Genomic DNA, 14,009 nt, shown 5'->3' on the forward strand with positions numbered 1-14,009 from the left:
ATAACTTGACTTTAATTTAAGCAAAAATTCCTTTCCGCTCGATTGCCTGCAAACCCTACAGCATACAAGGAACCTCTTACGATCCACTGGCCAGCCCAGTCTGATAATGCGTACCTACACTAATATCGACCACTGATGCTTTGATTTATTTATTTTCGTCTGGTTCACATAATGAAGCCTTACACATGGTTGAATTTTGACTTATATCCTGAGGAAGAATGTACCACCCGAATCGAATTTTTATGATAAATCTTTGCCAGTACAGAAAGTATGTAATTCTTTAAAGTAATTTACATGAAGACATAGAACTCATGTTTAATTCGTTAGAGATGTGTCAATTGAGATTTAGTAACCTGATATGTCTCTGGAGAAGAAATAGTATAAACTATAAAGTATAGTGGGTCTACACCGTAGTTCGATGTTTAGTTGGAACTAAGTAGGTACCTTTTTAATCCCTTCTTTACGTCTTTACATTAAAGTATGTAATACAGTTAAGTAATTGTAATAGTATTATGTCTTGTATCTTAATATGTATATTATAAGAAATAAAAGATGCGAAGTTAGTTAAATATTAGTTTGAACGTAATAAGAATGTACTGCGATTCTACACAGCTACCTAATTGATGTAGGTAGTTGATAACAAAACGCAGCTAGTCAACGACTATTAGTAAAGTGAGGGTAGTTGGGTCGAACGTCGTATAAACAACGTCCGAGCCCCTAGCAGGAAACAGTGACAACTATATTGACAACTACTCATCCACAAAAATATTAAATCAAAAGTTACGTCTAACACGGCCATACTGACAATCGTACGTCCTCGTACGCCTTTTCTCGTATTAAAACACTACGGTAGTTCATCTTGGGATTACACAACCATCCTGCCTCGGCCAGACTGACCTGACAGAACAATAACCACATCCACATGACAGTGCCTACACTCCCTTCGCGTATCTTGGTATATCTACGCTCGTTCGACTAGTGAAATACATCACTACGATACGTCAGCGACTAGACAATACCTCAACGCCAGGGTTCGACTAGCGATTTGGATCACTACACACAACTCCTTCGATGAACTACATTCCCGTTGCAATAATCCACGTAACAAACTTTTATTTTACACAACGCACGAAAAACCACAAACGCCAGTATGCCGTTACAAAACTACGTAAACTAAAACACATTTAAAAAGTATGGGCTTGAATTCTATCCCGCTTCTGATATAAGAAATAAAAGATGCGAAGTTAGTTAAATATTAGTTTGAACGTAATAAGAATGTACTGCGATTCTACACAGCTACCTAATTGATGTAGGTAGTTGATAACAAAACGCAGCTAGTCAACGACTATTAGTAAAGTGAGGGTAGTTGGGTCGAACGTCGTATAAACAACGTCCGAGCCCCTAGGCACGATTCGTACGAATGCGCCACGAGTCAAAGGAACGCGGCAATTTATAGTATGCGATAGCTAAGCATGTTCGGACAGGAAACAGTGACAACTATATTGACAACTACTCATCCACAAAAATATTAAATCAAAAGTTACGTCTAACAATATATAAATCTCGTGTCGCAATGTTTGTCCTCAATGGACTCCTAAACCACTTAACCGATTATAATAAAATTCGCACACCATGTGCAGTTCGATCCAAATTGAGAGATAGGATAGTTTAAACATGTAGGTACCACGGGCGAAGCCGGGGCGGACCGCTAGTAGTTATATAAGATAGAATGCTATTTTAATTAATCAGCTTCAATTACTTTTTACGAAGAACTTGATTTTATATTAGATACAACAACCAAGAACAATCTGATACAAGACAAGACGATGTAATCTTTAGGCATCAACTGCATAGTGTTTTAGGAATTTATATTATCTTTTATTTATATATTTTAGTTTGCCACCCTTATACATATAATCAAATAAGCTGGCACTTATATTTATTATGCAGTTGACTAAAAATAAAACGTTATTTTCTTAAATTGTACCCACATTCAAAGTTTTAGTATTCACAGTATAGCCCAGTTGCAAGCCGCGTACAATGCGACCAGTTTAGGAGATCGTTCGATACCAAACTCGTTCTAATAGAAATTCGCTAAGTGTTCCGATACACTAGTTCAAATAAACTGTTAATCACAGGACCATTGAACGTCTGACTGGCTTTGTACTCGGAAGTAGTTTAGAAGGTGAATCGAACGTCATAGATCAGGCGTTCTTTGACAGACATGGATATGGAGCAAAAAAGAGTTTTATAGGTGCCATTACTCACGAGTAACTGGTGCAGGCGACTTTGTATAAAGATTTGTTAAAATTCCCTTGCTATCATGAGCTTTCCTAAGGACCTAAAGCTTTTTTCAGAAGAGTTTCTAATACTCGTAGTAAATATTTTTGCGATTAATGTTTCTTTATAAGTAAATAAGATCAATTAATCTAGATTCTAAAGAATAAGAAATCAAAACCCTATCACAAATTCTCGTTACTTATTGCTCATTATTCACAAAACTGAGTTTGTGTAATTTGTACGTTTTGTAAGGTGTAACATAATTTTCAACACAGAGTTGAGTTTTAGCGTTCGTGCTTTTGTTTGTAGTGTACATGAACGAAGATATGACACATCAATACAGAAGCATAACAAATACACATAACAAATTTGGATTCACACATTTACAGGCACAACAAAACATCAACTGAAAAGCGCCTTCATTCGGGTGGGCGGTGGTACGTGTCACATTTGAACCTAACCTAAATCATACACATCAGAATTCGCGATTCCCACTTGCCAATACCTCTTCCCATTTTCCTATATCATAAAAACGTCTCCATACCGCTATTGCTGTATGTTTCACCAGTTACATGACAAATTTCTCATCACGTACGATTCAGTGGTTCGGATTTCCCACCACACGTAGTTTATGTAAAACAACTCATTATGCTTCGAATTCACAGCACGTATAGATTTACGATTATTCCGAAACAACGAATCCGGGTTCTGATGACAAAATTCAATAGAAATTAGTGAAACAATACAATTACATCATCGATTGAAATTTGAATCTACGAAAGAAATAAGTGAAATAAGTATAAAATAGGTACCAATTGTATCATACCCGTGGCCCCGTCGTTGATGCGGCTTGACGGAACACAGTGGGGTTTTGGTCGGTAGGAATCCGACATAACCCGCGGCCTCTTCCCCGGAGGCCGTGGGTATCTATGCAAGATTTCCCCACTAAAAAAAAAAAAAGGTACCAATTGTATCTTTTGTTGTAATTCATTAAATAATTTTGAAATTACTACATAAACACATAAATCAATCACTCATACTTATTTCTCACTCTGCAGTAAAAAGCTTCAAAATGTTCACGCCCTGTCTTTATCTACGCTAAATATAACGGATTTCGAAAGAAATTAGGTAAACTACATATATTGAGCAGATCAATAAAATTGTAATACCTAGATCAATTCTATAAACTTATTTAAGTTATATACTTAGAAAAGTTATTAAGCCAAACAGGGTTAATTATTTTCCATACTTTATTTTACACAGCTCTATCGGTTAGTAGTTTTTGTTCATAATTGCAATGTTTTTCATTTCACCGGGTCATACCTTGTCAATAATTTGAACCCTAAGATTGAACCATGCGGTACAAAAACGATTTTAAATTCAAACCAGTCAATCCTGAATTTTAACTTCAGATTTATAACACTAGTACAAATTAACTTTGGTCCTACCTATTCAATTCAGAAAAAGTCCCCTTTATTTTAGTTCATGAAAGAGTACCTATTAGTCATGTAGCTACCAGCCATTTTGACTGATCACAACTGGACGGAAAGTCGTTAATGTTTTATAGCAGACATAATATAAAATATTCCTTCGCAGCTTGTTTCACACACATATAAGTAGCTGAAGGTACGTGTCTGAGATTCATTGTAAAACTCTCGTAAAACTGCTTTTGATATGACAATGTTTGAACTTTGTACAGAAACGTTGTTAAATTTAGTTTCTATTATTTTTGGGGTAACTTGTGATCATTTACAACTGCTTTCTCTATTTTAAGTCAAACATTAGAGTGATGAAAACATCTGTTAACTTGGTATTATTTATCAAAATATTTAAGTATCTAATGATAAGTTATTTTACTCTGATCTCTACATAAAAATTATACTATCTACTTAAGGGCTTGGTCTAGTAGTGCAAACAAATGCATCCTGTCATCCTATATGTAAATAATACAAATGTACTAAGGGAAAGTTGCTCCACTTAATTTTTATAAATTAAATCATTCGTATGCATAATTTAATATTCGTAATAAGTACCTAAAATGACAATTTGAAACAATTTTCGTGAAAATTACACCAGTTGATTCTTTTTATAAGTACACAAAATTTGCGAATACGTTCTATTGATATCTTCAACTTCATGTTTATATAACTGATCAACTTTAACAAAGAAATTTGGACGAAATATAAAAAAAAAAAATAAGCTTTACATACAAAATGCATAACTCTCTACATTTTTTTAGACCTAAGTTTCTTAGTGAAAGTTGTTCAGTTTCACTAATAAAACGGATAAACAAATTTTGTATATAATAAAAAAAATGTAATGTTTGTGTAAAAAATTATAAAATAGAAAAATGTGCAAATGAAAACAAAAGATATTTATTTCTGACTAGCTTCAGACCGCGACTCCGTCCGCGCGGATGTCGGTCTTCGCGTGGATGGTTTATTTCTCCATTTTGAACTGGGAAGACGTTTCTCACTAAATTAATATTAGACGATCATGATTCACTCCAGTCCAAACAGCAAATAAGCAGACTTCTACTTCTGCAACGTTTAGTTGTCCCTGAATTTGGAAAAAATAGTCATGATTCTTATCTATGACAAAAGTGTTATTTTTTTTCATTGTATTTCAAATATTAATTTTTTTATTTTTAACCGCATCTTCCGCATTCATGTCTTTTGCCGGAATTAGACATTTAACTTCTACTAGTCCCATTTTCCCTTCTTGATATGGGAGTGTATAAAGTAAATTTTTTAGATATTTCTCGTTATACTTTTAAAAAGTTATTATTGTCATTTTGCTCATTAGGTAAAGTAATTTCGATATCAGTTTTAAGTTTTTTGATACCTGCAATAATAACGTCATAATCGCCTGCACATACTTATCGATTACACCCTGTATACAATCCACCATCGACATTCATAATGTTTTCCTGTCCTCCTCTCCTTTACGCTGTTCACCGATAAATTTTAAATGAGTAAATCTGCTACCACTGAAGGATGTTTCATTGTGATCAGCAAATTTTCACCACTGTTGTCGATTATTTGTTTTTCATTTTTAATCAGCAATTGGGAATCATCAGTTTTGTTTTTTGCAGATTGGTGATGTACCCTAACAATACGTCGAAAAGGGAAAGCATCAACGAATTATCGTTTTCGTCCTCTTTTTTTATTCTGTGCGTCTCTGTTACTTGTGTTTGTTTAGTTCTCAACACCCATTGAATTTTCTATGTTATTGTGATCTTCCATTACATCTGAGTTTTGATGATGTGATGATGATCCATTCATTTTAATATTGGTAAATAGAGTTGGTGGACCAAACTAGAAATGGTGGACTAAATTTGTCAGCGCGTCTGTAAGATCAGAATATAAAACCAACATCCTGTATTTAAGTTACAAAATTAATAATCAAACAACATGCCGCTACGTTTAAAATGACTAGAAGAAAAAATTGAAACACCTCGACATATTTGGAATTTTGGAGTAAACAAATCATTTTCCCCGTATGTCCCAAGTTCAAGTTCTCAATACAAGTTTATATTATATTTCGTATTTCTCAAACGAAAAATAAACATTTTTGGAACTTCAAAAAAAAATTATATTATTATAAGAAAATTTATGAGCTTACTTTAGTTTTAACTAGCGACCCGCCCATGCTTCGCATGGGTGCAATGGCGCGGCCGCGGCGGCCGGCCGGTACCGCCACAAACGCTACGTCCCGCAATTTTTAAACCTGTAATATTATCTTCGAAAATATTCACTTCAATCATACGGTGTAAAGGGCCATATAGATCTATATTAAATGAACAATGTATTCAAGGTATTTAATTGGTTAAGGATTAATGTTGTATTGGTTAAAATCGCTTCGAAAATTAGCCATTATTTGTCGTAAAAAGTAAATGACAAAAAAAGTTATTGTGGGTTATCCATAAGAGATAGACATATACCATCACGGACTTTTCTGTAGACCTTTTCAATGTGTACAATACTTGTGTGTGTACATTATTTTGATAAAACTCGTAGGGTTCAGCCTGCGTTTGCAATGTAAGCGGAAAAAATGTAATTATTTACGACATCACATTAGAAACCTCAAAAATAACAGTACTTCTCCACTATTTAATGGATGTTATTATACATATAAACCTTCCTCTTGAATCACTCTATCTATTAAAAAAAACACATCAAAATCCGTTGCGTAGTTTCAAAGATTTAAGCGTACAAAGGGACATAGGGACAGAGAAAGCGACTTTGTTTTATACTATGTAGTGAAGAAACATACATCCCTTTACTGACACCCCGTAAAATAAAGAAATTGTTGCCAATCACCTTTGTAATCTATTTGGTTTCATTAACTTTATGTTCGAAGATAATTTTTTTTCTAGTTATAGTTACACGCATATTTTTTTCGTTTATTTTCCATATCGAAATCAAATGTTTAAAAATATGAAAATTTGCATAAAACTAAGATAAAAATAATCAATTAACAAAAATATTAAATTTAATGAAGTAGAGCAACTTTCACTTCGGTATGAAGGAAAATCGAGCGTAGAGCACACGTCAGAACGCTCCGGCCCAAGGAGCGCGACTGAAGAAATTCGCTAGGATTTTTCCTAATTATTTTAAATATATTTTTAATATTTAAAGAATTATCAAAATTAAAAAAAAAAACTTTTTAAAGGATTAATACTCATTGGTCTTCAACCAACTCGAATAAATTAATGGAAAAAATAACTTTTAGCAGTATTTATCAATAGATTTTGTAAGGCAAAAAATGGGAAATTTAATGAATTTATAACGTTCTAATTAGGAAAATCATAAGTTTTTCGGCAATTGTATTCAGCAGTTTTTAATAACGACTATATAAGGATAATAATGCGCTGATCAGATTGTGTAAATTGTAATCGGTTGCAACGTAGTGAGTGCACAAACTTAGCTCGAAATGTCTTTGGGGGAAAGAGAGTTATCTTGAAGGCCTGATTAAGGTAACATAAAGTAACTTTATAAATGTGAAAAAATTCACGCGCATTGCGTATATAACACTAATTGATAAACAAGAAAAAAAAAATCAGTTTATCATTTCATTAGCCGGGAAAAAATTGTCAAATAACTTGTTGAAAACGCAATTTTGCTAGACTGCAGCCTTAAAGAGGGTAAATCTCGGCATTGGTATTCTCGGCAATAGTATTTGACTCGTAAATAAAACAATTAACATATTTTAATTACAATTTATTAAATAAAATAGAAAAGTATATGTACCTACGTAACATTATTTTAATTATAGTAAGAACATTAAAATGAGCAAAACGAGCTAAGTAAGTACACTTCTTTTAAATGCAATAAAGACGGTGTGGTTAAACATAAACAATCATTAAATTTTAATCTTTGATTAGAGATAAATTCAGTACTTAATTACTATCCATGTAAACCAGGCTATCGTAAATTATTAATGGCTCGCTCTACCCATAATAACGACATGAAGATAGCCTTTATCTTAACAAATACCTAATATGTACCTAATGTAACAAATTCCGTTATTTACCTAACAAATGACAAAATTCCAAAACTATACAGTTCAACCTTATTTTCTCTAATCAAAGTTCTTAATAAATTGTAATACTTATACAATCTTCACATTTATAACAGTACATTACGTATAATAAAATCATCACGAAATTAAAACTACATACACTAACATTGCCATCTTATCAATACTTAAAAACTAAATAATAAATAACACAATCATCAATTTACCAGTCGCAACTTAATTTTATTATAATCTAAACATACATACAAGATATAACATTGATACTTCGGAACTCAAACATTAAAATATCGTTAAATATGGCCTAAACTTCTCTTTAACTAACTATAAAATTTGGACGTAAACAAAACACTGCACAAACAAACCATATGAGATCTTTACGAAAACCCAATCCACATTTCAAATACATACAACATGTAGGTACTGCTTATAATTTTACAAAGTAACCTGAACTAATAATACTTTCCATTATCATTAAGCATATATTGCAAATTTATATTAAACTACTACTAAAAATACCTAAACGCATCATCAACGTCTCATGATGTCCTCTATGCTGAAACCTTTTTTGGGTCCACTCGACTGGCTAGTCCCAGACTTTGAATTAGCTGGCGGTTGAATCCCAACTATATTTTTAATCCCACTAACAATGGAGCTTGAATTAATATCATCATGCCCTTTAGCATTTTGCGAACCATCTTTGCAAGTTGATACGCTCGTCGATGTACTCGGTGCAGTGTCTTTTGGAGCTGTTTGTTTGACTATAAGATCTTGAGCACATGTCTGTTGAGGTCCTAAAACAGGGTGTGGTATAGGACCGTAAGCCACTTGAGGGTGTGGCGGGGGCAAAGGTAGCCCGAATTTATGGTACGCCGGTATACTTAAGATAGGTGGCGGCATGCCGACTGCAACATCATTACTGCCCATCGGTGGGCGTGGCATCGATAAATTAGTTGGCTCTGGAGATCTACTACGATAAACAGGAGCACAAGTTCTCATATTTTCTCCTATGTCTGGCGGATGACTTCTCTTTCTAAATGAACTAAGGAACATCCCTGAAGGCCCAGGATCTATAGGCGGGCTGGTTAGTTGGTTGATTTTCGAAGGATCAGGAGGCTGTATTTGATGTAAATCTCGCCGAATCTGTAATTGCGGGTGCCTTACTTGTGGCTCCGGTATCTCACTGTATCGCATTTCCTTTTCCATTATTTCTTCTGATGTATATCTGCGCTTTTCATACATTTCTGCTGACGGCATGCGATGTTTATCTGGATGCTGTGGTCTCATAGTGTACGGGCTGGCTCGGTCTCTCGGTTCATTATGGTGACAGTGAGTTCTTTCAACGCTGTGTGGAGGCGGCGAAGCTCGCCTAGGTCGCTCTTCACTTTGTTCTCTTCCAATACTTTCAACGGAAGATGAACGCGCTCGTCTAACCGGGGAATGTTCTGGGGACGATAGTTCTGGATCTTCATCATCATACCCTGGTTCTATAGGGGAACCGGGTCTGCCAATATCCTCTTCTCCAACATCAAGAACATCTCCAGGAGGAACATCACCCACTGCATGTGTTAAAGCATGACGCCGTAAATCACAATTTCTTCTAAACACTTTGCCACACGAGTTGCATTCATAAGGCTTATGATCAGTATGTGTGAGAAGATGTGTTTTAAGGTTTGATCGTTGATTGAAGCTACGGCTGCAAACTGGGCATTTGTGAGGCGATTCTTCCATATGCAGGATCTTGTGCACGGCGAGAGTCCTCGACTGGCAGAAGCCTTTTCCACATTCCGTACATTTAAACGGTTTCTCCTTCGAATGTATGTATCTGCAACAAAAACGAAAAAACTATTTAATGAATGTTATTATTGCAATAGTCATATAATCATAACTAGTGTTTATCGCGGTTTTAATAATTGAAGCAATAAAACTGCACGAGTTAATTAAAAGGCTGGTGATGGGCGGAGCATAAGTCGAGCTCGATATATATCTTTTTAATGGCGAATAATAATAAAGTTTAGTATTTTTAGCAACGATAATTTGCTTAAATACTATTATAAAATATATTTACTTGTATTGAAATAAAGAATAATGCCATTAAAATGTAAGCAAGCAGTGATACAAGTTTTAGTTCAAACTTTTAATTCGCACAGATTTACTAAAGATATTCAAGACGGGAACACGAAATAGATATGCCAATGTTCTAGGAACCATTATGTAGCGTTATGTATTAACTTCAGTGACCACTATTCTGCGCAAGCGCACCTTGAACGTGATCCAAGTAATTTGAGACTCAAGGCGACTCGGACGATGTATTGCCAACGTTCGATGAACCACTATTCTAAGACCCTTCTAAAGCTATCTCTGCTTTTAATTAACTCTTGGAAGACGTTGCACGAGAGGCCATTTTTAATTGGTCGCGTTTCCAAGTGCCAGTTCGGCCGAATCGAATTACGTTAAAAGCATTTTGTGGCCAATCGGTTCGATTAATATAAAAGCACCGGTGTATCGGCTAGCTGATTAAAATAAATTTCATGTTCTCGCAGAATATAAACGATAGCCTTTCGATTAATATTATAATTGATTTTTTACTTGTGATTTATTTACATTGTTGAAGTTGAAGAAGAGATATGGGGAGCTTGTTTAAATGGAATGTGCTGTCCGTAGGTACCTCCTATTATTTAAAAGGAATTAGTAGGTATTTTTTTATAATGATATGTCGGTGTAATTTAAATGATTTTTTTTTCATAAATTTTGTTAATATCCTGATAGTAATAAAGCACATTAGCAACATTAAAAATATAACGTTAACCAGTTAAACATAACCACGATACAAAAATAAAAATCCTTTACAGATCTCGGAATCTAAAATGTTGCAAATAAAATGTAAAAAATACAAGTTTTGTTACTTAGCGAAGGCTGCAATATCGGAACCATTTAGTTTTATGTCCTTGGCGACATCACACTCTTTATTGTGTTAATGCGACCTTAATTATCAAAATTATATTTGAAAATTTTGAGAATGTAATAAAATAAATATAAGGGCCGGGTTTTAATGGTAATGAGTCTTAGCATTCTTGGTCGTCGAGGAATGCACCGTGTAAATAATATATCATTACTATGGAAGATAAATAAAAAGGGCATAATGATCTCGTACATCTCAAGTTACTGGTTTGTGCTGCATCAAGATTTCGTTTTTGATGCCTTGTCACTTTGATGGCGGTGGGAAACTCATATATCTAATTCCTTGAAAGATATTTTAGTTATTTTAATTTATCATATTGTGTTTGGACAGTTCATATTTTGAATTAGGTATATTTTTTAATCTTGTTTTATTTTTTCTTTTATTATACACTAGCTTTCCACCCGCGGCTTCGACCGCGCAGTCAAAGAAAAACCCGCATAGTTCCCGTTCCCGTGGGATTTCCGGGATAAAACCTATCCTATGTCACGGGGTAAAAAGTAGCCTATGTCCTTTCTCGGGTATCAAAATATCTCTATACCAAATTTCATGCAAATTGGTTCAGTAGTTAAGGCGTGATTGAGTAACAGACAGACAGACAGAGTTACTTTCGCATTTATAATATTAGTATGGATGTATTTTATAATATACTGATATTTCTATGATCTTGAAAAATGACAGTTAACTGGACCATTACTTTTCAAATTCACCGTCTGAAAATTTTTAAATTGAACCATTACGAAAACGTATTAAAATTTCGCTCTTCCCAATTTGTCTAATTGAACAAAGTAATGGAATTAAAAAGCAATATACACCGATAGCAAGAATCACGCAAATATGAATGTTCATATCGACCGGTTTGTACCTAGAAACCGGAGGTTCCGATCTCAACGGTTAAGTCTCACGGTCGAGGATATTAATATGGAGATTAACGTTAAAATTTAGTATTGCTGTTCCCAACACGTAATAACTTCAGATAAAGCCTTGGGAATCTTTCTCGTAATACCATTTAATTTCGTGTTACAGAGAATTAAAAATATACAGTTAGAGAGTCGAACTTTTTGTATTTAGATTCTATTTTGTTTACAGCTTTGTTGAAGATTTGCTTTTTGAGACAAAAATTTTAAGCTCTGTATTTCAAAGGAACACTTTAAAACTTTACATTGTAGAACTAAAGCATGTGATAAAGATCTATACAGCAGTATATAGAAACACAATACAGGCAATTTCTCTTGCTCCGCCAGAACACCTGTAGACAAAAAATCCAGTTTCCAATTACTTATTAATCGAAGTTAGACGAAACGATCCAATTAAATAAAAACCCGACACAGAGTCGAAACAACTTCCAATAAATTAGAAATATCTAATGAACGCGATATCTTAATTCCGAAATGAATTGAGAAGTCTAAGCGACTACGTGGGATGACGGATACTACTGGTCAAACAACTTTACAACTTCAAAGCGACCGCTAGCTTTATATTAACAAGGCAATTACCGGGTTACTTTGAAAACTAGACAATAATTCTCACAACGCAAACATAACATCCCGTCGCAATATCAAACAAACCAGAAAGAATAATTAACATATGCGTATATTACATTAGCGGATGGAATATAAATAATGCACATAATTAATGTAGGTATAAACAAATCTCTGCGTCCGACTTATCGCGCCAGTTCGATCAATTTTGACGTTATAAAATATAAGTAACGTCTGTCTCTTAATATTATACTTCGTGATAAGGATCGCAATGGACAGTCGTTCAGAATCCCATCAAGGCACGGCGCGGGGATTAAAAAAAGTCGAAATTACAGACGACTCGGACCTCGCGCTAATGGCTTACATTAAAAATATTTTCCATTACCGCTTGGTTATGTTCTTGCGGTGGAAAGAATGGATTTCTCTTTATATTTACTGCTGTTTTTTAAGGTAAGTAGAAGGAAATGGTACCTAGTACCTACGCATACATTTGTGAAAAGAAGGTAGTGCAATATCTATCAGTGAATAGATAATTTTAGCTTAGATTTTGATGTGTTACAAGAATCATAATCAATATTTATAATCAACATTGTATAACTTATTAATGATCAAAATACAGGGTAATGACTTAACTTACTGTTAAACGGACACCGTACTGATAAAATTCAGTTGTTCCATATATGGATAAAGGTTTAGGTCAGTCAACTGATCTAAAAAATGTTCAAGTACAAACTCATTGAGAAACGTGGCGTTTACTCGCGAAAACAGGTTCTGACCGTCCCCGTTTCGGGTTACAAATTTTACAAACTTAAGAAACGGCAAATACTAAACAGTATTAAAATATTGCATAAAACAGCAATCCTAACTATTATTATAAATGCGAAAGTAACTCTGTCTATCGATGTCTACTTCACGCTTCAACCACGGAACCGATTTAGATGAAATTTGCACCAAATTTCATATAATATATTTGGAAAACAGAAAGCTAAAAACTTTTTGTCAATCTAGTTCTTCCATTACTACGTCTAGTACTTAATTCATTAAACTTGTAGAGTGCGGTAAACAACTTTCAACTATATTATTTTATGAAGCGTTTTAACAAATTTTACTCAGGCTCGATGTAAAAAAGATTTTTTATCACACCATTCTTATTGCTTGCACGATCCGGGTCAGTTTTTTCTACATTCAATCGTGAGGCTGTGATTGCCTATCGATGTCTGATTGCTATAGAACCATGAAATATTAGGCTTGTCAACCACAACATCATAGAAGAAATAGTGTGAATATCGCATTTATTTATCTCGAATAAAACGCATTTTATTATGTTCTTATTTTCACAATAAATATTGAGTACACAATAAATTTCCATTTAATAAACAACGGAAAGATTACCCTAGATAAGCAATATTTATTTTCCTGGCTGAGTGTGTTTCAAGGTTTGTAGAATGGCTTTTATACCTTCGATGAGATTCAACGCATATATAAATATTTGGATATTTCTGTACGAAAGTCACGTACCCGTATTTATTTGGTTTGATGACGATATTCATTAATGGATTCTTCAAAATATTACGTAGGAACTAATTCTTAGTACTGAATGTTCTATCTGTTCATTTCTTAATTTGTATTTATCAACTATTATTTAATCAAAATGATCACCTCGAATTTTTAATAGAGCATCTATTTAATGTAATAACTCAGGTCCCGGAATCACAGACACAATAGAAAATCTATTGTGTAGTGGACCGATC

The 14,009-nt window shown here is 34.0% G+C and overlaps 1 protein-coding gene across 1 annotated transcript in view; it reads right to left on the reverse strand.

The window, feature by feature from the left end:
* Positions 1 to 7,495: 7,495 nt before the first annotated feature.
* Positions 7,496 to 14,009, reverse strand: part of LOC149481154 (uncharacterized) — a 28,592-nt gene continuing 22,078 nt past the window's right edge. The window contains exon 3 of the mRNA XM_089706152.1: positions 7,496 to 9,643. Within this exon, the coding sequence (XP_089562278.1) occupies positions 8,350 to 9,643 (1,294 nt within the window). The 3' untranslated portion in view covers positions 7,496 to 8,349. The remainder of the gene's footprint in view (positions 9,644 to 14,009) is intronic.

Source organism: Colias philodice, chromosome 17 (genome assembly GCF_061535455.1).
Source record: "Colias philodice isolate Cphi_HAF_F1 chromosome 17, ilColPhil1 Martin Lab GWU primary, whole genome shotgun sequence".
Taxonomy (NCBI): domain Eukaryota; kingdom Metazoa; phylum Arthropoda; class Insecta; order Lepidoptera; family Pieridae; genus Colias; species Colias philodice.